The sequence below is a fragment of the Rhinolophus sinicus genome, linkage group LG17 (genome assembly GCF_036562045.2).
Source record: "Rhinolophus sinicus isolate RSC01 linkage group LG17, ASM3656204v1, whole genome shotgun sequence".
Taxonomy (NCBI): Eukaryota; Metazoa; Chordata; class Mammalia; order Chiroptera; family Rhinolophidae; genus Rhinolophus; species Rhinolophus sinicus.
In genome coordinates this window covers 11854565-11878061 of record NC_133766.1, presented here as the reverse complement: position 1 = coordinate 11878061, position 23497 = coordinate 11854565, and the positions used below count along the sequence as shown (strand labels likewise).

The 23497-nt window shown below is 42.9% G+C and overlaps 1 protein-coding gene across 8 annotated transcripts in view; it reads right to left on the bottom strand.

Moving 5' to 3' along the window:
• NPL (N-acetylneuraminate pyruvate lyase) overlaps positions 1 to 16381 on the bottom strand; it is a 28425-nt gene extending 12044 nt beyond the window's left edge. For 2 of the 8 annotated variants that reach the window (XM_019736824.2, XM_074322073.1), the window contains exons 1-5: positions 15861 to 16216; positions 12531 to 12616; positions 5674 to 5747; positions 3936 to 4023; positions 607 to 664 (exon numbers count right to left, since the gene is read on the bottom strand). In XM_019736824.2, the coding sequence (XP_019592383.2) occupies positions 607 to 664; positions 3936 to 4023; positions 5674 to 5747; positions 12531 to 12598 (288 nt within the window). In that variant the 5' untranslated portion in view covers positions 12599 to 12616; positions 15861 to 16216. Of the gene's footprint in view, positions 1 to 606; positions 665 to 3935; positions 4024 to 5673; positions 5748 to 12530; positions 12617 to 15602; positions 15792 to 15860 lie in introns of those variants that run through there. The other 6 variants (XM_074322070.1, XM_074322071.1, XM_019737094.2 and 3 more) reach the window with 6 other exon arrangements.
• Positions 16382 to 23497: the final 7116 nt, after the last annotated feature.

Below are 23497 nucleotides of genomic sequence, written 5' to 3'. Positions count from 1 at the left end.
ATATTGTAGCCTATGACACGATGGATTTCCTTCCTTTTTGAGGCTGAATAATATTCCATTGTATATATGCACCACATTTTGTTTATCCTTTCATCCTTAGATGGGCATTTGGGCTGCTAACGCCTCTTGGCTATCGTGAATAGTGCTGCTGTGAACTTGGGTAGGGGCAATCTTTTGTGTTTCAGTTCTCTGCCACTCTACAGGCAGCAATTTCTCAATTTTTACCACTCATCACGGCTGAACCCCATCTTCCATTTCCTTTATGCCCAGCAGATGGCGTGGCCTTTTACTTCCTAGAGAAAACGGAAGTTGGTTCAAATTCTGCTCCTTACCTGCAAATTTAGCTACCTCTATAGCCATCCTTACTTTGCTCAGAGGAAGAGGGGCTTCCATCTCCTATTCAGAGCTCTGCTACAGCAGTTATCACTTTGGGCTACTCTCTTTAAGGCTCTGTGTCTGCTTCCAGTCGGTGAGCTCCCTGAGGTCCCACATCTTATATTCTCCAGCATAGCATCCAGTAGGTAGCAAAAATGGTATTGATTTTCACTTCAGCATAAAAACGGAAGTGCCTCAGGTGGCCACTCCCAGATGGACCTACATACATACCAGTTCTTGTGACTCCTTCAAGCTGAGTGCTCCTACATGAATTACCACCTGATCCAACCTACAAAAGAGAAAATACCATTGTAGCACATAAAGTTTACAGTAACACAGGACGGCACTACCCTGGTTTGTGCTGGTTTTAGCACTTACCCTAATATCGCATTAATCTCAATCTCAAAAGACTCAAAGTCTACACTAGTCTATGTAAAATTAATCTAATTATGGATTTTTTAAAATAAAAGAACGTCCAGGAGATAAAATTTAAGGTTCGATTAAGCAGTAGAATTTTGAAACCAATAACTGATTAATCAAATATTTGAGTACTTATTTTGACTAAGCATTGTTTTATTTTTTTGTATCAAAAAAATTTTTTTTATTAGTTCAGGTGCACAAGACAAAGTAATACTTAGACGTTTATCATTTATATCCCTCACACTGTGTGAACCCCCTCCCCCATCCGCTATCCCTCTGACATCGCACACAGTCATTACATTTCCACTGTCTCTATTCCTAATGACTAAGAATTGTTTTAGATGCTGTATTTGACAGTGACATTGTGCATAAAGATAGGTGTAAAATTGAGATTTTTTTTTTTTTTGGGGGGGGGGTGGTGGTGATAAAAATAAAGAGATTCCTCAAAGAGTACAACCAGGAACCAGCCATATGAGAAATGAATTCACTGTGAAAAGCTTTTTCCTATCTTGTAAGTCCTTAGGATTTGGCCAAAAGTGAGGTTTTCTCTGAGACTCCAAAGTTCATCTTTGGAGGTACTCCATGTAGCCCAATGGGAAGAGGCCACAGTTGGACTGGTCTTCTCAGCTGTGAGCCCAGCGAGTCCGAGGGACTCTGAATGACACAGATGCCATCCTCATGGGATGAAGATACCACCTTTTCGTTTAGGTCCAGTCACGGAGTCTTCCATTGATTTTTGACTTGTTATATCTTAGGCCAATGGGAGATAGCTGGGAAGTGATATGATGAGGTTTGCATTTTTAAAGGATAATAGAAGCCTTCTGAAAGAGAAAAGAAGCTGGCTGACCTGTTTCACTGTTACCAGCAGCTTTATTGCATGACCTCCTTGAACCTTTTCCTGCCCCTTTCTCCTGGCTTAAGTTAAAACAATTGTCCATTTCTTCCTGCCCTCTACCCTGCTACTAGGTGCTTCTAGAAAAACACACCATACAGCTTTAATAGAAACTTGTAATTTCCCAGTTCAGGAGAATGAGGCTCCCAAAAGCGTTCTGCACGTCCTGACTTACTTGACTTTCCAATTCCCCACAGAGGCGACTGCAAATCTTCACTGTTCTTAAGCTCTTTGTTCCACCCCAACTCCTTGTTCTTGGCAGATGTCCACGCTTCCCAGACACCAAAGATAAAGGTGCTTTCACACACAGACTCCTTCACTTTGCCTGCTCTTCCCCTCTGCACTTCGCTATGTCACCATCTATGCTTTCCTTGCAGCTTCTAACGCTACGCTACCTACTTTGGGTTTTATTTCAACTCCCCCGCAGAGACCTTCCATCCACGCGATCAGTTCTCCACTCTCCTTAATCTCTTCTCCCATGTGTTGTCCTTTCAGCATAAAAACATGTTCCAGATTTCCCCACTTGAGGAAAAAGAAACTACCCTTCTTTTAATCTTGCATCCTCCTCCCTAATCTACTATTCCACCTCTCCTTTCCTTCACCCGAAAATTCTGTGTGAGAAGCACCTATGCTCACGGCCCCCAATCCCACAGGGCGGCTGCATTTCTCAGCTCCCTGCAGCCTGCTCCTGCTGCAGTGCCTCACTGGCTCTGCCCTCTCTGAGGTCATTCATTGGTCACTTCCAACATGTCAAGCCAAGTGGTTTTCTCATTCCTCCATCTACTGACTTTCACAGCACCTAACAATTCCTATAGCACATGTCAGAATGAACAGAAGAATTACAATGAATTCTTACGTAATACTCAGTCTTCTGGGTCAGGTGCTGTTTGAATTTTCACCACCACCTTATATAGGACAGGGACTATTAGTATTCCTATTTTACAGACGAAGCACAGGGTGGTTACGATTTGCCTGAGTTCATAGAGCTAGTAAGGGGCAGAGCCAGGACCCAAACTCAGGCAGCTTGGCTCTACAGTCCTGCTTTGAATTACCACGTGACACCGAAGCTCTCTGAAATCATTCCTCAGCGACAGGACACACCCCTCACCTCCCACCTCCCTTTTGAGGGTTTTCTGTCTGTGCCCACTTCACTAGACCCCCGTTTCTAGTGCTTTTCTTCACGTTTATCCTTAACTTTCCTCGTTTCTCACTCTGCCCAGGGTCTTTAGTCTTTTTTGGCCCAGGATCTGACTGACAATTTCCAGATAGTTATCAGTGGAAAGCTGATAAATCACCAGAAAATGCTTACGCTCGTGTATAGACATGCACTCAAAGCTGGCATATAATTTCAGAGTACTCAACGTGATCTGAAGCCATCCGAGGATTCCCTAAGGCGGCCGTGGGTGTCTCACTGCCAACCTCTGCTCCAGGCCCCCTTGGGACTTCCCTGCTCCCTTGGCTTCCAGCTATGGCAATATCAATCACTCCTTTCTCTGATCCCTGCTTTCGCTCTTTATCAGAGGATCAGAGTGTTAGTTTTCATGACCTGACATCTCTAATGGAAGGTAAGCAGCCTGAGCACAGAGATCCTGTTTTACGTCCCTAGTGCCAGCACTGTGCGTAGCACAACATAACAGACAACGAATAAAACTGGGTCAATGGAATGTGCTTAATGGACCGACACTGTCCTATCTGCTTTACCGTGGCATGAATCTGAGTGATACAACAAAACTATCTCATCACGCTGAGGATGCAGAAAGTTCACTAAGACAAGAGGAAGTGCCACAAAGAGCATGCAGGAGACCTGTACGGAAGCAGGGCTGATAGAAGCATCAGAAACCATCCTGAGAAGGGAAGGGGTGTAACTGCTCAGCAGAAAAGCCAAGAGCATAGCAGAGTCAGTTCCCAGCACCTTCCCCTCTGATCCACCCAGGCCAAGGGCAACAGGTAGCAACCCGAGAGATTGGCCTTGTAGATAGATGAGAAGCAGTTTCCAGTTTCCGGATGACATCTCTGAGAAGCAGGTGTGTCCTGCAGCCAGGCAGCCCTTCCACACAGAAAGGAAAGGCGCCCCTCTGCCTCAGCTCCTTGCCAAAGTGCTAGGAGCCTCGGGGCCCTCCTCATTTTCCCACAGGCTGGCCTGAGCCTGACTTGTGGCTGGAAGGCGGGGAGCCTGTGTCATCTGGGAAGAGCTGCACTCAATACAGTTCTTGCAGTTGAGTGTTTTTATCCTGGTGGAGTCACTCACTTGTTCCTCCCTTTTGTCACCCACTCCTCTGCGACCTGGCGGCGCTCTGAGATGCTCAGAGACAGGCCTTCTCCCGTTGTGCCATTCACTGTTCCAAACAAAGAATCAGTCAGTGGGACCAACCAATACCTTTTGCTTGTCCAACGCCAACGCTCGGAGGGCAGGGTCAGAAATCCCTGCCTAAGAGGAAGTGACAGGGGGAAACATCAGAATTGGGGAGGGGGAAACGCCATGTTTCCATTTTCACCTCAGATACAGTCTTTTTTCCAACTTCACCTTGTCAAAAATAGCGGGAAGCTTAATTCTGACTTATAATTACAAATCTGTGATTGTTATTAGGGACAGAGAGCAAGTATTTTGAATGGTGATGGAGATAATTGCCCATGTTTTAGGCCACGCTCCAAATACACCGCTCAAGTCAATATTTGGGCTTGAATGGCAGGAAAGACGTCACAGTGGGAATTATTTACAAGGACAGTGGTGTACATTCCAGATCTAAAATGACTTCTGCCTATAGTTTGACACGGTAACACTCTAGGACAACTTATATTTTTTAAATCATAATTCATAAGAAAGCACCAGGATGTTAATATTTCTTGTACCAAGCACTCTTAGTTACTTTTTCTCACAATAGCCCAGCAAGTACAAAAAATTCTTCTCATTTACAGATGAAAATATGAGGTTCTGAATCACTTAAGAATCAAACTTTGAATCCAGAGCTCTGTGATGTCCAAACTTTCCTTTCTACTACAATCATTTCTTAATGGATCACAGAAGGGACACAGCTGGCACTAGGTGGCATTACTGGGGCCTAATGCATATGGCAGCACTTTGGATCTGCAAATATTGAGCAGTCAGTTGAGGCAGAGAAGGGAGGTGGAAGGTGAGAGGGAGTAGGAAAGAGTGGGTTCTTGAGACACTTCCAGTATGCTCCCTAGAGCCCTTTGAGGAGAAAGAATCGGTCCTCCCCTCTACAGCTTGGCACTATAGGGGGAAAACAAGGGTTTCTGTAATCAGGTTTTGGTTGTGACATACTCGTATGGCCTGGACACCTTTCCACAGTAGCTCAGGTCCAAGGTGCAGTGTCCTCAGAATGATAACCAACCAAAGGGGCTGAGGCCCGGAACACAACACAGGGGCAGTACAATTGCAGGTAAGTATCGTTCTCAGGCTTAAAATGTTCAAGGTCTGATTTTTTAATTTTATTTCCACCATCTATGAATAAATGAGGGTAACTTCTAGACCTGCGATTCTGCTGTATGTTGCACTTTCCACCATCTCTGAATAAAGGAGGGTAACTTCTAGACCTGCGATTCCATTGTATGTTGCACTTCGAGTCTTTCCTACATTTCCAATATGAAAGGTCTCGGTGACGATAGAATAAAGCCCATTCCTTAAAGAGAGAAGCCTGGGTTTTTTCGTTACACTACCAATTCTAGGCTTGGTGGACTTGGGCAACCTACATACCATATATAAACCATAGTTTTTCTTCCTTCAATGGGGATACAAATAATACCTTACCTGTTTTGAAAGAACACCATCAAATTAGATAATTTGTTAAGGTGTTTTTTAGATCTAACATTGATGAGTCTACAAATTCACACATTTTATATTGCTTAGTCGGGCTCAGTTATAACCTATGAGACCACGACTTGTCTTCCCAGCTAGTCACCAGGTGAGAACTACCTTCTAAGGACTGAGCTAGAGATGTGTAGAGAAATCTCTAAAGATGACTTACCAAAAATATTCTTCACTCCCTGTTTTTCCACGAGATAATCCACATACTGACCAATTACTGAAAAGTTGATTTCTCTAAAAGACACAAGGAAAAAAAATGCACATGTAGTCTTATTTAGAGTATTGTTCAATCAATCCTCAAGTCTATAAACTACTCTGTTGTTAATAGTTTTGCAAATCCACTTAGTCAGTTTGGGAAATTCTTAGCCTGCTCTGAATAACGGATGGTTTTATTTTTTTCTCCTGAGTCTGGCGATTTCTCTACTCAGCTGCGTGTGCCTCACTTATGTGAGAAAAACAGTTATCAACAAAGGCTTTACATTTAATATTTAAAAATCATCACAAGTAACACTCACAAAGTAGTTACTTAGTCATCTTTTGTCCTTTTTGGCAAGAGTGATGGTTGGGGGCATGGTTGAATGAGAACTTCACGTTTTCTACCTGGTGAGAAGCAGTCATTGCTTAGGCATACAAAATGGGAAAATTCAATTTCAACAATTTAAGAAGTTGAGCACTTCATATTTGTGACAACAAATGAAAGTTGCGTTTGCTCGTTTTAAATCGAAGAGGATTAACTCTTGGAAAGGAACTTGGCTGTCACTTTCCCTCTCAGAGTCTGCAGAACAGCGGCGTCTGCGGGAGTCTATTAGAAATGCAGAGTCCCAGGCTCCACACAATCCTACCCAGTCAGAATCTGCATTGTAACAAGATCCCCATGTGATCCACCTGCACTCTGCAGACTACTGACCTTGTAAGGATCGGACGTTTAAAGCAATAAAGGCTCTTTTCCTTAAAATCATATTGATTTTACATCTAGAAACTGACTCAGACACAAATCCTATAAAGCCACCTGTTCTCAATCAACATACAGGAGGGGAGCATGGGGGGATGGAGAGTGAAAAATACAAAGGAAAACTGTGGGGCACGTCTGTGTTAAATGTTGCAGAATCCATGATTACACAAAATACTAGTTGGCTATCATTTGCACTTTTGTCAGGGGGAGCAGAGAATCCTAATTTAATGTTAACCTTTTTAACATTCTTTTCTTATTGACTTATTGCATTCCTTAAAAAAACAACACAAAAATTCGGATGCATCCCGAAAACAAAGACATCAAAGGGTATTTGTCAAAGGGAATGGGAACAGAGATAAAAGCAAGGAATGCACAGGTAGTCACACACCAATGACAACCAGGGAAAAGGTGTGCTTTTAATGGAGTTGGGCTACCAAGGGGAGCAGACTCCCTCCAGAATGGCCAGCCTCAATGCCATTACCTTACCCTGCCCTGTTCCACTTACTCAGATGCCCAATCCTGGCCCCTCTGATTTGCTGAGCAGAGAGGCTCCCTGAATACATGACAGAACGAATTTACATGGTTTGTACTTAAATATAAGATGGAGGTTTAGCTGCCTAGACAATTCATCTTGGGCCCCCCCATTGAGGTCACTTTGACCTGCTCAGGTTCTTTAAGTCTCTGTGCTTCAGACGTTTCTGACCATGTGGAACCATCTTTGCAATATACCTGCTCCTTGCTGCTTCCATCAGCTCTTCCCATTTGGGATAAGCTCTGAGATGCAGGAGCAACCAGTAAAGGCTTTGTTTGTGTGACACTAACTCTGATTTTGACCAGTGATGTCCATCTACTCGTGCAAAGAACCAGGAAACAGCTCTGGCTGACCCAGGGCACTTCCAAATCACAGATCAGAAACTGGAAATAAACTCACTGGGCAACAGCCTGCATTGGAGTCACAGACTCAGACATAGTGGCTCCTGTACACTTTCCCTGACGTCTTGACACCTCCCCAGGCCCAGCCCAGCCATGGACTCAGAAACACTAAGAACAGTTTCACCTTTTTCACTAAAGAGAAAAACCTGTAGAGCTCTGGATGGTCCAGGCCTGGAAGGCACTGTACTCACTTTGATGTGCAATCTTTCCGTTTAATCTAATGCTTTCTCGTTTGGAAAAGGAAGCAGGAGAGCTTGTTTCCATTTTGAGACATCCTTCAGGAAAGAAATCGACCTACTCAGTCTGTTAGGGTGTATGTGTATATCCCCAAAGTGGACTCCTAAACTCAGCAGAGACCCCCACCAACAAGTGGGCCTCTAGTGGCCAGTCCCGCACGGGCTCAGCACTGTATCTGGATCCAATGAAATGCTCCATCATTACCGCTGATGGTAACAACTCCTCAGTGATGAAAACTGCACATACCTCATACCCTCAGCCAAGCCCATGTCTCTAGTGTTATGAACATCAATTACTGGTGCCCACCTTCCAGGCTGGAGCGAGAACTTCCGGATAGCAGGGACTGTGCCTTTTACACCTTACGACCTGCACCTGGCAAGGCACAGCTGCTCAACAAAGGCAGGGTAAGGAAAGGAGCTGGGATGCGGGAATTACAGTGATGATGACATGGCCAGGATCTGCCTTAAAAGCAGCTTAGGCTCACGCTTGCTCATGCTTTTCAATTTCCCTATTCCATTCACTGAGTGAAAAAGAGAGCAGCTGTAACTAACTAAAACAGTGAGGAAAAATATGAACGCAATTACTGAGTTAAAAATGAAGTGCATTGGAGTTCAGAAGATGGGCTGATCGTTCCAATGATGGAAGCTAGGAAGGAGGCTTGAAGGAGGAGGTAGACCTGGAATCATAAATAGGATGAAACCCTATGACGCCCCTTCCTTCCCACATTTTTGACAGCCGCTGTCTGTCTGCCCTATTCTGGTGCTTTCCTCTTTCTAGGGAGTTGGCTGCACCCGCAGGCGGATCTAGGCCAGTATGTGAAACCCACAGTTCCTCTCCTTCCTCAGTGAATTCCATGCTAGTTTATGGCAACGGTGGGTAGTGTTTCCATTTACACTTGTCCCCTCCCCCCATCTCCCTACTCCTTTAGGCTATGGCAATTTCACTCGCCTTAGGGTTGCTAATGGGTGATAGGTTATCTAGCCCTTCAAAACAGCACAATTTGCTGCTGTTTATAAGATGCCCCCAGCCTACAGGAGTGACACTAATGGTAGAATTTCTGGGGCAGTGGCAGTCACCCAAAAATGTCCTTGGACTTATGGCGTTTTGGGACTACCAAATCCCCTTAGAGAGGTCAGAGGTTGAAAAGGGACAAGCCCCCAAATGTGTTTTGTTGACTTTCACAATGCTCAAATTTCTTTTCATGTTAAAAAAAAAAAAAAGACTTTATCTGAAAAGCCAGAAGATCTAACAAGTCCAGGCCTACTTTTTGGCACAGCACCAGAGGGCTGGGAAGCACAGTGGCTTCCTGCTATGCAGGCACAGAAGCCCCAGGTCACCTCAAGGGTTTCAGATCCCTGCCTGACTGCAGGTACAAGTTTGCAGCCCTAGGTAGAGACGCTTAGTGGCCCTAGTCACAAGTGAGCCCAATGAAATCACCCAGAGCTGTCACCATATTTGTCACAAAGGTCCCCCAAACAGCAGGGCTAAGGTGGTAACAGGATAATTCTGTCTGGGGACTTTGCCCCCCACCCCGGGTTCATGGTCATTGCTGTGAGCACGCCATCAGTCATCAGGCAGTCACAGAGGGAATGGAAACCATGAGAATTAATTATCCTTCTCCTCACTGGCTGGCTGTTTGGGGCTTGGTGCTCCTGGAAGAGGCAGATGGCACAAGCCAGTTCACTTGAAAAGGCTGCACTGGCTTTCGATTGCATCTTCTCTTCCTCCCTGAGCCCCAAGAACACATCTAACCACTGGCCACCTCCAGGGAGGGGCCCAGAACCAAATCCCATGCTTGTTATAGGCATTCTCATAGTTAATTCCAATTTAATGTCTTAATTTCAGAATCTTGTGGGTTCAGATTCTTTGTCTCAGATTCTAAAAATGATTATTTTCTAAAACAGTATTTAACTTTTTTCATATTACAGCAGTTATATAATTTATTTTAAAAACTATACACAATGAAAAAAAAAACAAGAAATACCCACTCAGGATCTCCCTGGAGATGCTTACTCTTATTAATTTGATTTTTTTCTATTCACAAGTACACAATCTAGTATTTTCTTAAATAAATGCAGTCATATTACACATTATTGCAAAATTTTTTTCACTTAGCATTCCAAATTGAATATTTTCCCACATCTTCAGATATTCTATTACTATGCTAGCTACACAGCATTTTACTGTGTGAACATAATTTATTTAGCTAATGCTCTATCCTTAGACATTTAGTTTACTTCCAAACTCTGTAACAGGAGAAAACTTTAACCAAATTATTTCTACTACACATTGAGGCCCTGAGTGGGTGAATTGTGAAACCGCTTGTAGACTGTAACTCTTCTCTTAGGATGTAAGGAAAACAGAATTTTTCTGAAGTGCCTTTTCAGAGAAAAATCCCTATTGCTGTTTATTTCTTCTCCTGGGACATGGCACACAGTGAAGTACTTTCATTTTATTCGAGAATACAGCATCAGCAACCCAGGCCTCTTTCATAATGGGCATGATGTGGCATGCATATCACATAATCTGACTTTCCATTTTTTGCCTTTCACATATATCTTTCAGCATTCTAAATTAGATGAAAGTCATATGTGTTTTTGGCAAAATAACGACCTGACTACTGCAAAACCCCTTCAGCAGAGAAGCGAGCAGGGGTCATAACCACCCTACCTTTCCAGAGGTAGAAAACATTCTGTTCTGGGAATCCTGGTCACTTAACCTCCCAACCACGGTTAAAAAGATAGGAATCTATGTAACTGTGACGCCAGCAGGCTAGGACCTTTCTGATTGTGGGAATGGGTTTGTTTTTACTAGAGAACATGGCAGAGATTCCAAGGCAAAGTCAACAGCCTTCAAGGGAGAAAACACAATCTTTTCTCGACATTTTGGCCAATCTGAAGTGGACTTTCTGCTCTAATGACTGTGCTCTTGCACAAAGAAAAAAGTGACTTCTTGAAACAACTAAGGAGAGCAAAAGTGTTTTATCCTAGAGTAGAAAAAGACAAGGGTTAGAATGGATAGAGAAAGACTTTCTTCACCAGCTATGTAGCTAGAGGCCTCCCAGCTCCAGGGAGAGCCGTTGTTCACAATCTTAGCTGTAGACTGGCTCACGTGGGAATTGAACTGGCAGCCTCAGCATTAGGAGCTTGGCGCTCCAACTGCCTGAGCCACAGGCCTGCCCTGCTATCCACTTTTTTAATGTACTAATTTAATTCTTACAAGTCCCTTACAAAACATGCATTATTATTAATATTTTGATTTCACACCTCAGGAATGTGAGGAAAGAGAAAGGAATTGATGAAAAAAGAGCAAACAGAGAAACGGAGGCAGGAGGGCCAGAGGTAATTGGGAAATGGAGAAGGATCCAACAGAGCAGAGTCATGTTAGCAATCTCTGGAAAACAGCAGAATAGGGAGGAAGAACACACTGACATTCAGTGGGGCCCAGATGAACAAACAAAACTGTTTTAAGAAGCCACTTCCAGGTTAAGAGGTGTCTGATTAAAATGATTAATGTAGCATCAACCAGATGTAGTGTTTTGAGTTTGCAAACAGGATCTTACTCAGTCACAGGAAGTAATTTCTGCCTGCTCATGAAATCACATGTTCTGTGTTTATCTGCTCAACAAATGGCTGACACATTGAGAAAGAGCTGACTTCAGGCTCTCTTAGAACTTGTGGAAAGGGAGAGGAGAAAAAAAAATTGCTGTTAACCACGGAGTAGTGTAAATGCCACCTCAGCAACAATACTACTTAGACCTAGCAAAGATGTGCTTTTTCGTGAATCTTAGAAGCTGGAAGTCTCGAATGCCAGTGATCTAAGGGATAGCTGTGATATGGCCAACTTTGGATGAGAATAGTAAAAGTCCTAGGAAATTTCATCTGCTTTAAAGGAGTGGGGTTAATGTTTACAAATTCAGCAACAGAAGACTAAAAAAATTTTCCAGTCTTATTTAAAGATATCTCATATACTTCATTGTCCTTTCATCCCTACCTTATGCCACAATAGCACTTCGGACTTACTGATCTAAGCACATACTAACCCTGTGCCAAGCACTGTTCTACACTTAATTTCATTTAATACTCGTAACTCCATGATGTAGGTACGATCAGCATATTCTACAGAGGAAGGAAGAAAAAGCTTAAAGAAGAAAGAATTATGACTGTTTTGGCAGACTGACTCCTCTAACGGGTCAAAGGGGATCCAGGAGGTGGGTAACTCCCCTTTTTGTAAGTGACAATGTCCAAGGAGGAACTATATATTGTGCATGGACACGTATGGGACATGACCATTAGCTGACACTATAAGCAAAGGGACTGCCATACTCTTCTTCTGGAAGTCCAAATACTTGCCTGGGTAATGACTTCTCAGCAATCACCTGTTTTTACCTCCCACTCCTGCAGGCTCCCCAACACTTAACCAATGTTGAAATGAGACTGTCAACATGCTTAAGGGGTTCCTCTTACAGCTACCTTCCCCACTTTCATTACATCGATGAACAGCCTGCGTTGCAATCATGCAGACGTCTGGAGACAGGGTACAGAGGGGCCAGGCCAGTGCTTGATATGAAATCCTACTAAAATGAAACTCTCATCCGACACCACTGTCCTTCTTTGGCAAAGCCAGGGCTGCGATTAAATCCAAGGAGAATATACTCTACAGACACCAGGAGAAAGGCAAGCGGCCATATCTTACCTTCCCTCTTTCTGCACTGTTTGTGATATAGAGACCTTTCCTCTGACTTGGGGTCAGAGACAGTGAAGGGGACTACTGACAGAAGCTGCCATTTGGCAATAGTCCCACAGAGGTGCAGAGACTGATTATTCCTATAGAGAACATCTGTCCACTGTGGCAGAATGAGAACAGACCCCTTTATGTCCCCAAATGATAGTTACCCGTGCTCCGTCATCGGCGTGATGGTTGCAGCTACAAGACCTTGAAGTCTTTTCTTCGGGGAGGCCATTGAGCTGCTGAAAAAAGTCTGGAAAACATACAACATAATTCCTCTCTTCTTCAGGAATGTCAATTAATGATAAAACTCCTGGGCAAGGTCCAGTCCCAGTTTTAGAACGGTGAAAAATGCTTACAAGCAAGCATGCAAACACACGGAGAGCAAGTGAGAAGAATGTAAAATTTTAGGGCTTAATTCTAGAGGAGAGGAAACTAATTTTTAAAGACAGGAGAGCAATGTTCTGGGAAAATACCATCGGAAAAGCCTCCCATTTCATGTATCGAGGCAACCTGAAATTCAAAGAGCAGGGTAAATAACAGCACACCCAAGAGAGACCAAGAACCTAACTTGGGGAGCTCAAATATATGAGTGTAAAGAACTACTATTACCTAAGTAGAGAGACACTTAGGAGAAAAGGGACTTCCTTATCTCTTTCCATCTCTTCATTCTGTTAAGCAAGAATCTCACCTTAAATCAACACTTACAGTTTTAAGGCTTCAGTATGATCTATGTCACTACCTTCAGATTTGCCTAACTACCCTTTCAGATTCTAATTTTGACCCATTTTGTCCTGTTTTCCTAGCTCTAGTAAACCACATAAAGGGAGTCACAATTATTTATCTACCTCTCCCCCACTGGACTAACGTTCCCCAGGACAGGGAATATATTTCATTCACTTTTGCTTTCCCTGCACTGAGTGCTCTGTGGACACCTCATGTCCAATGAACACTTGATAAATTTTTGGTTGATTGAATGAAGGGTTCAGATTGCAGCTGGATGATGATTTCCCCAGATAGATCACTGGAGAGTCAACCTGACCTCACTTATTTGGGGCAAAAGGATCCCTCACCATCTGTCAGAGACTGTATCTCTCCATACCAGTGTAAAAAAGCCAAGAAATTGTCCAAAACAGGCAATGAGAGGCAAAAGAGCAACCTGGTTAATATCCTGGAGTCCACAGGCAGACTCCCTGATTCAACCCCCAGCTCTGCCACTTACTTGTTGTAGAAAATATTGGCTTAGAGCAAATACAGTGTTGTCTACAGGTAATCAACAAGAGGGGGTATATTATAGTTTTGAGGACACTGGAACATTTAAAAACCCATTGTGACTGTTATTTAACCTGTTATTTAACCTCTTTGGGCTTCAACTTCCCCTTCTGTAGATGGGGATAATAGTAATCATATTTCATAGGGTTGTTGAGAGAATTAAAAGAATGAATTCTTGTAAAGCGATTAACAGTGCCAGGCACATAGCAAGTACAAGTTCAGCCCCCTTCATGAAGTCCTGTCTGATGTCTAGAGGACATTAGCAAGTACTGATATCATTATTCCATTATCTCTTTCCTGCCATCTCAGCTCTACTCAGCTCCCGACACTAACTACTCTTGCCTATCCAGGGACTAAGTCATTTCAATTCTGTTATCTTCTTTCCTGCAACTCTTCCCTCCTCTCTTACTGCTCTTCTCATAACCTACCCTTTATTACCTCTTATCTATACTCAAGTCCAAGGGGCTCATGGGGGTTCAAGAAGGTTCGAACGATAGGAGTCCAAAGAGCTGGGCTCAGCACTAAAAGTCTCCTAAATTGAACAGTACTAGGCTGTTCACATTAGGCTTCCATATTCTTGTGCTTTCAGCTTTAGGGCGGTCGTACTGACATTCTTACGATGGTCAGAAGCTCAGACTGGCAGTTATAGATCTGTCTTTGAAAGAAATCAAGTTAAGTGATTTAAGTACAGTTTGATTAGTTGAAACATTCAAAGCCTGGGGCTTGTGGGGCTGGGAATCACTGTCCCAATCTCCACTCTCTTCTCCAATCCACACAGGTAGCCCGACACCCAACTCCCTGGTCTGGGTCTCCATACAGGTCTCTTCATGTCTGAAAGTGCATTAGCCCAGCTGTCCACTGTTGCTGTTACTACCCTGTCCTGTCTGGCTTGCCGGCCGACATTTTTGATCTTGCCTTTGCCCTGCTCAGGAAATGTTCGTTCACTTCCCTTCCTGGCTTCAATAAAATAAATACCCAATTCCCTGGTCTGGGTCTCTGAACAGATCTCTTCATGCCTGAAAGTGCATTAGCTCAGCTGTCCCCTGTTGCTGCTTCTTCCTACTCTGTCCTCTCTGGCCTGATGCTTTTCTCCTGGGGTTCTCCCACCTGGAATGCCATCATAGCCCACTTGAATCCCTTCAGTCTAGCCAACTTCTAAAACTCACTTTAAAAGCTGGGGATGAACATGACCTGATCCACCAGGATGAAAATAATTTCGTACCCCTTAGAATTTCCCCAAACACTTGCTTTTTATGAAAAAGCTTTACACCAGAGTTGTCAGCAGGGTAGTTTTGCCACTTCTTCTAGACCGTAAACTATCTGGGGCCAGGAACAGCTTACAAATGTTATCTTTGCACAGAGCAATACATTAAATAAATGAGCAAAGTTTGCTGACTTTCTGAACTGTGAAACTCTTACAGGATGAGGCAAAAGATCACAAAAGCTTGTAGATGGAGGATCATTGCTATTTTGTAAATTTGAGTTTTAAATAAACATGGTAAAGGTATGTTTTGTCATTCTTTATAGCGTGTATTACAAGCAAATGGTTAGAATGTTCTCTAGCCTAAGACACAATGTGAATTTAGAATGTTATTACTGAAAACACGAGGGAGGGGCGATTACTCTTGAAATCTTATGCTTCTATCCACAGACAAGAACACTTAGTGCAAAGAATTCACGTTGACTAAGTCAAATTCTCTGAAAAGGGCAAAGGGAAAAGTTTCAAAAAAGAAAAAAAAAATCTCTTGGGGGAGGAAGAGGATGCAGTTCTGGGGAAGGAGAATGACTTGACAGAAATATCATACATGGAGAAGAAGAAATGGAAATAGTGAAACCAACAAAACAAAACCAAACGCACAGATACACAACCACTTTCCAGTAAAATGAAGAGACTACCAAATTGAATCGCTAAACTGTTCTGCTCAATCTCTGATCCTCGTCCTTTTGAGGAGAGGCTCTTTACACACCCGCTGTGCGGTCTGGAAGGAATCCAGGGGAGTGGGTGCCTCTGCCCCAGTGGGTCCCGACTCTTGAACCAGGTCCAGAGGGTGTCGCCTTCTCACTTCCTTTGGCCATATTTCTGTTTGTCTGCCTTTCTCTCTTCCTCTGGGGCAGTCACCATCTCACCCACCCCCTAGTCCCGTCCCTCGCGCCCCTCTGCCGGAATCCCCTAGTGACCTGTCGGTCTCCTCCCATCCATCCACGCCAGGGCGGGCTGCACTCACCGAGAGGCCAGGGCCCGCCTCCGTCGCCGTGGCAGCCGCCGCTCCGTGCAGAGTCTCGGCTCAGCTGGGTCAGGCTTTTTATCGCCGCAGAGGCCGCCGGGCCCCCCACCACGCGCCCGCCGCTCCCGGGGACCCTGGGGACTGTAGTTCAGCGCCTATTTCCGCAGCGCGCGCGGGTCGGCACGGACACGCAAAGTCACGCAGGGTCTAGTGTCCCGCACCCCAAAACGTTATGCATGCGTGGAGTTTGCGCCCGTTAGGGTTACCTGATGGATGTGGGCTGAGGGATCACCCACGCGCCGCCCCGCGCCGCTCCGGGAGGGCTGCAAGTAGCTGCGCGTGTTCCCCAGCTCCTGGCTGCCGCCTGTCCACACTTCTCCCTTCCTTTCAGCTCTGGCTGGCCTCCCGCTTGCGCAAGCCTGGGCGCCTTTGCTTCTTGATTTTCCTTTTGCCGGCGCCGTGTAACAACAGGTATTTGGTGGTTCTGGGCTTTGATCTTCCGGCTGCTGTTTGAAAAGGTGCTGCCCACCAGGGACTACGTGCGTCTCAGGCTGTTGCCACTGCCCCAACCCAGCACACTCGTTAAAAAGAGAGATGTAGTGGTTAGCAGAGGGTAAGGGGGGTGGGGTGTGGGAGATGAGGGTAAGGGGGATCAAATATATGGTGATGGAAGGAGAACTGACTCTGGGTGGTGAACACACAATGGGATTTATAGATGATGTAATACAGAATTGTACACCTGAAATCTATGTAATTTTACTAACAATTGTCACCCCAATAAATTTGAAAAAAAAAGAAAAAGCTTCTGCACAGCAAAAGAAACCATCAACAAAACAAACAGGCAACCAACCACATGGAAGAAGATATTTGCAAATGCCTCAATAACGGGCTAATATCCAAAATATATAAGGAATTCATACAACTAAAACAATATAAAGACAAACAATCCAATTAAAAAATTGGCAGAGAGCATGAGCAGAAACTTCTCCCAACAAGACATACAAACAGCCAACAGATATATGAAAAAATGTTCAACTTCAGTAGCTATTAGGGAAATGCAAATCTAAACCACAATGAAATATCACCTTATACCTGTTAGAATGGCTCATCAACAAGGCAAATAACAAGTGTTGGAGAGGCTGTGGAGAAAACAAAAGGAACCCTTATACACTGATAGTGGGAATGTAAGTTGGTTCACCTTATCTTTTGACCACACCTTGTATATTCCATGTTTTTTCCTAGTATGCATAATAAAAAAGGCATTTACAGCCAAAAAAAAAAGAGATGAGCCGATAGTAAAAGCGGATTACGTACTCATGCAGAAGCTTTTCTGGTGTATTCTTGAGAACAACTGAAAGAGTTTTGAAAGGGAAAAGCATTTTTAACCAAAATATCTCCACTGGCAGGAATGTCACTTTTATTTTCTAATACCATGTACTATGTTAATAAATCAGAAAAGCACAGCCATAAACGTGTCCTCAGTTTTTTTCTTGCTGAGTTTTTTTCGTGCAAAAAAAAAAAAAAGGGCAATGGCTGAAGCTTACTGTTTCATTGAGAAGAAAGTTTCACAAAGGGCTTTCTGGTTTGCAAAGTGCTTTTAAATCCATTATAATCATTCTTTCATTGCACACAGCACTGGAAATCAATTTGTTAATTAATTCATAAAACAACCCTATGTGGTGGGTACTATTTTTTTTTTTTAAATTCATATTTTACAGATGAGGAAGCATCATCCCAGAAACAGAGGTTTAAAGAACTTAAGGGGTTTGCCAAAAGCCATAGAGCCAGGGGTGGTTGAGTTGTGATTTGGTTTCAAGTATAATAGTTTGGGAGGTGATACTTTTAATCTCTACTCTATGTCATCCTTCAAAAAAGGAAGAAAGGGAGGAAAAAGAGAGGATGAGTCCTAGTTACATCTGCCTGTTTTGTAATGTTAACAAGAATATTCATATCCTAATGGGACGATGCTAGTAATTGTTTTCAAAGTCACACTTTAATATATATGCCAAATTAAGTATTTCAGTACCCAAAAAGTATAGGTCATTAGGCTTAACACTGTCAACCAACAAACCAATATACTAAATGTTTAGACTCCTGTTTATATATATATATGGCAGTACAAAGCAATTCCTTATAATAATGTGTTAGGGTTTGCTATGAAGCAGATGCTAAAATCGGATCTGATGTGCAGGAAAAGTTATTGGGGGAGGGAGATGGAGAAGTCAGGGAGGGTCTTCAGATTGTCCTGTAGGCCTGACACCTGTAGGATGAGAGATGGAAAGAGAGAGGATGCCCCATCTTCCTGGGGCAGTGGTGCCCCACACTGCACCATTAACGAGGAAGTTTGAATGGAGCTCATTTGAATGGGAGGGCACAACACAGAATCTACTGCATGCTCTTAGGAAACACAACCTCTGCTGTGAATTGTGGGAAAGGCATTTATCTTTAAAAATATGCTAAGTGCAGTGACAGACCTGTGCAAAGATATTAAGAAACACTGAGGGGAGACGCCAATCTGGGCTGAGGGGTGAGTGTGTGTGTGTGTGTGTGTGTGTGTGTGTATGATGAGGCAGGAGAGTGTTTCAGAAAAGTCTTCCTGGGGGAAGTAACACCTGAGCTAAGTCTGAGATAAGAGTAGGGTTTAGAAGAAGGGACAGGCAGCAAATGGCTTGCTGGCGGCCTGCGGTCCTCTAACACTTTGCTGATGAGTGGCAAGGGCTCTGGTGACATTTCTTCTACTGTTGTCCAGTGTTTTAAAATCATCACCACTAACTTTTTGTGCTTTGATCTCTTGACCTCTAACTCTACTGCGAGGTGCTTAAGGCAGGCACTATGTCCTATTTCTTTGTTTTTCCCACAGTGCAGAGCACGGTACCTATCCACCTGCAGGACAAGGGGTGGGATTGGAGAAATTTACTCCTTCAACTCTTCTTCCTCTTAAAATATATATATATATATATATATATATATATATATATATGGGTTCCATATCATGTTTTGCTCAGTACAATTCATGTTCGAAACCCAGTGGTGTAGAGGAAAGATCTTGGGGGATATAGTGCATTGCAATTGATCAGACTGGCCACAGGTACCATCCTTGGAGTAGGACGTGGAACCCTGTCACAGGCACCTAAACTGACTACGGGTGAAGGGTGGCTCCCCAAAAAGGTTCCCTCACCTTCTTGTAAGGTTGCCCTCCAGAAAAGAGGAAATTGATTTTAGACAGCCGAACACTGTTACATTGGGGCTCATTCGTGGAGGAAAAAGAATGTCCGTTGGATCTTGACGTGTTGCCCTCCGTTGTGAACCATAGGTGAGCTGACCTTCAGTTCTTTCCATTCAGTGTAAAGAACACGTAACCAGGTCACAGGTATGAGAATTACTCCTGGAAATTCTGGCTGTGTGGCTGTGTCAGTGAGGCTGGTAGAAAAGCTGGGGTTTATGTTTTCATTGAAGTCCAGCTATCGGGCCATGACTAGAAGCTGGACGGATTGCTGGTCCCCAGGACAAAGACCCTTCCTTTATAGGGGTCAACTTCTGAGGCTGAGTGACAACTACTAGAGGACATCTGAGGACGGGAAAAAGTTCTTATGCATAAACTTGGTTTCAGAGAACCCTTTGGGGTCACAGGAAGGGAGTTTTGAAAACAGAGTGGTACAGTCAAGCTCAGCTGTCTCCCTGCTCAGCCCTTTGGTGAATACATCCTGGTTTCTCAGGAGAAGGAGCTCGAAGGAAAGAGGGCATTGAACAGCAGATGCATTTTCATATTTGACATTCTTGACCTGGGATTTGTGACTCCAGACTTTTTTTTTTTTTTAAATAACAGCTTTGTTGAGATTTAGTTCACTTACTAAACAATTCACCTATTTTAAGTGTACAATAGGTCCAGTCTCTTTATTCAGACTTGTGCAACCATTGCCATAATTTTGGAACATTTTCATCATCTTTCTCCCCCAAACGACCTGTACCCATTCTCAGCCATTCTCATTTGTCTCCCTCCTCTCTGCGCCTAGCCCTAAGCAACCACTAATCTTTCTGTTTCGATAGATTTGCCAATTCTGGACATTTCATTGAAATGGAATCATAATTGTGTGGTCTTTTATGTCTGGCATCTTCCCATTAGTGTAATGTTTTCAAGATTTATCCATATTGCAAGATATGTCAGCACTTCGTTCCTTTTTATGGCAGAATAATATTCCATAGAACGAATATACCACATTTATTTATACATTCATCAGTTGATGGGCGTTTGAGTTGTTTCCACTTTTTGGCTATCATGAATAATGCTAGTATGGTGACTATAGATTTTGAACCTCCTGGAATTATGTACTGTCTTCTTTTTCAGTGGAGTTAGTTTATAGCATTCTGGCCTTTGTTCCGTTCCTCAGAAGCCCCAAGTCCTTACCAAGATCAGGGTTTTACAGGTGCCCAGGAGGCTCTTTTTCTGGCTGACATCTACTCATATTTCAGATCCTGGCTCAAATGTAAACTTCCTAAGAGGTTACCTCTCGCATACCCTCCTAATCTTGGTGACACTTCCTCCTCATAGCACCCCATGCTTTCCCTTCTTAGCACAGCTTATTAGTGTGTTTAGTTCTCCACATTAGTTTCTTGAGGACCATGATCTGTCTGTTCTGTTCCCTGGGACACATAGTGCTTACTACATGGTAGGCCCTCCATAAATAGTGGAACTAGTATAGAATGCAGAATGAATGTTGATAACTGAGAGCAGTGTGCTAGCTCTGTGGCCTGAACATAGACTTTAGCACTGACGGGAGGAGAGGTGGGTGCCTCCTTGTTGACTGTTGTTGATGCTACAGTATGGACCCTGGTGGCTAAGAGGGATGCTGTCAGCATACATAATGGGAAACTAGGGAATACAGAGGACACAGGAACTGGAGGAAGAGGACTGCAATGTCTCTTTGAGAATAAAAAGGGAGGTGTTCTTCATGTGGAGTGAATCTGGAGATTATTGTCTCATTCCTGACGTTGAGACCCTCTTTCTGAATTGTATCTCTGGACTGAAGTGCCAGGGGAGGACACACATGAATTTGTCATCCTGTAATAATTGGAAAACGCTTTGAAAATTTGGGACTAGTTTGACTACTAGAAAGGGGGAATTATGAGGGTGACATAGGTGGAAAACAGAAGAGAGAGTTAATATTAATTTTGCTTGGCAGGGCTTCTTTGACAATATGCAAATAATTACAGAGGCAAAACTTCCTTTGGAAGGATGGTCAGCCTGTATTAGCTATTGCTACATGAACATTCGGCCTTTGGGAAGCACACAAGTGAGTCTATTCTACCTGTGACAATACTCTAAATGGTTCCCCAAGGATCTCAAAGAGGAAAAAATGTGTCCCTAACTCAGTAGCTGCTTGTATTATGAATAAGGTAAAAACTCACCACTAGGTGGAAGACTATCTGCAGAAATTGCTTTCTCTTTTAATGAAATCATTCCAAACTGAAAGTTTCTGGAAATATCAGTGAAAATAAAAATATTAGATAATCTTTTCCTGATCCCATTTCCCCATCCTCCTTTTCCCCAAAATCTATGCAATCGACGTCTTCAATGTTAACATTTAAAAAAAAAATCTCTGTCTCACTATTAAAATAATGAGAAAATGATGTACAGAAACACAGAATTTAGACATGGAAAATTAAGTCCCCCTCCCACACCAAATACTGGTTCTTTGGGTTTTGAAGATAAATATGGCTATAAAAAGAGTCCACTCGAATATCGTTAAAATGTCCATACCGCCTAAGGCAATATACAGATTCAAGGCAATTCCTATCAAACTACCAAAGACAGTTTTCACAGAAATAGAACATATAATCCTAAAATTTATATGGAACCATAAAAGACCCCGGAGAGGCTCGGCAATCTTGAGAAATAAGAACAAAGCTGGAGGTATCACGATACCTGACATCAAATTATACTACAAGCCTACAGTAATCAAAACAGCATGGTACTGGCATAAAAACAGACACATAGATCAATGGAACAGAATAGAGAGGCTAGAAATAAATCCATGACTATATGGTCATTTAATCTATGACAATGGAGCAAGAATTTACAGTGGGGTAAAGACAGTCTATTCAATAAATGGTGCTGGGAAACCTGGACAGACACATGCAAAAAAATGAAGCTGGACCACCTCCTTATACCATATACAAGAATAAATTCAAAGTGGATTAAAGACTTAAATGTAAGATCTGAAACCATAAAACTCCTAGAAGAAACTATAGGAAGAAAGTTTACAGACATTACCTGGAGTAATATTTTTACTGATATATTCCCTCGGGCAAGGGAAGTAAGAGAAAAATTAAACATATGGGATTATGTCAAACTAAAAAGTTTTTTCACAGCAAAGGAAACCATCAATAAAACAAAAAGATATCCTACTGAATGGGAGAAGATATTTGTCAATGATGTATCTGATAAGGGGTTAATATCTCAGATTTATAAAAAACTCACTCAACTCAACTCCAAAAAAACAAACAACCCAATTAAAAAGTGGGCAGAGGACATGAAGGGACATTTTTTTAGAGAGGTCATACAGATGGCAAACAGACGTCTGAAAAAATGCTCAACTTCACTAATCATTAGAGAAATGCAAATAAAAACCACAGTGAGATACTACCTCACCCCAGGCAAAATGGCTATCATCAATAAATCAACAAACAACAAGCGCTGGCGAGGATGTGGAGAAGAAGGAACCCTTGTGCACTGTTGGTGGGATTGCAGATTGGTGCAGCCACTATGGAAATCAGTATGGAGATATCTCAAAAATCTGAAAATGGAACTACCTTATGACCCAGCAATTCCAGTCCTAGATATCTATCCAGAGAAATCCAAAACTCTAATTGAAAAAAATGTATGCACCCCTATATTTATTGCAGCACTATACACAATAGCCAAGACATGGAAACAACCGAAATGCCCATTGGTAGACGACTGGATTAAGAAACTGTGGTACATTTATACAATGGAGTATTACGCAGCCATAGAGAAGAATGAAATCTTACCATTTGCAATGATATGGTTGGACCTAGAGAACATTATGTTAAGTGAAATAAGTCAGACGGAGAAAGACAAATACGATATGATCTCACTTATATGTGGAATCTAAAGAAAAGAATAAACGAACAAACTAATCAGAAACAGTCTCAGAGATAGAGAGGAAAAACTGAGGGTTGCTAGATGGGAGGAGAGTGGGGATGAGGACGAAGGTGAGGGGATTAGAAAGCACAATCGGTAACCACAAGATTGCCATGGGTATATGAAAGTCAGTTTGTGGAATATAATCAATAATGTTGTAAAGATTTTGTAGGGTATCCGATGGACACTTGTCTTATTAGGGAGACCACTTCAGGGATGGTGTAGATGCCTGGTCACTGCACTGTACACCTAAGCTGAAACTGAACAATAATAAATGTCAACTATAATTTTATATATTGTAACTATATATATATATCGTCACAAGAAGCGGAGTACAGCATTAGGAATAGAGACAGTGGAAATGTAACGGCTGTATTTGATGTCAGAGGAGTAGTAGATTGGGGGAGGGGGGTTATCACTTTGTGAGGGGTGTAAATGATAAATGTCTAACTATTACATTGTTTTGTACACCTGA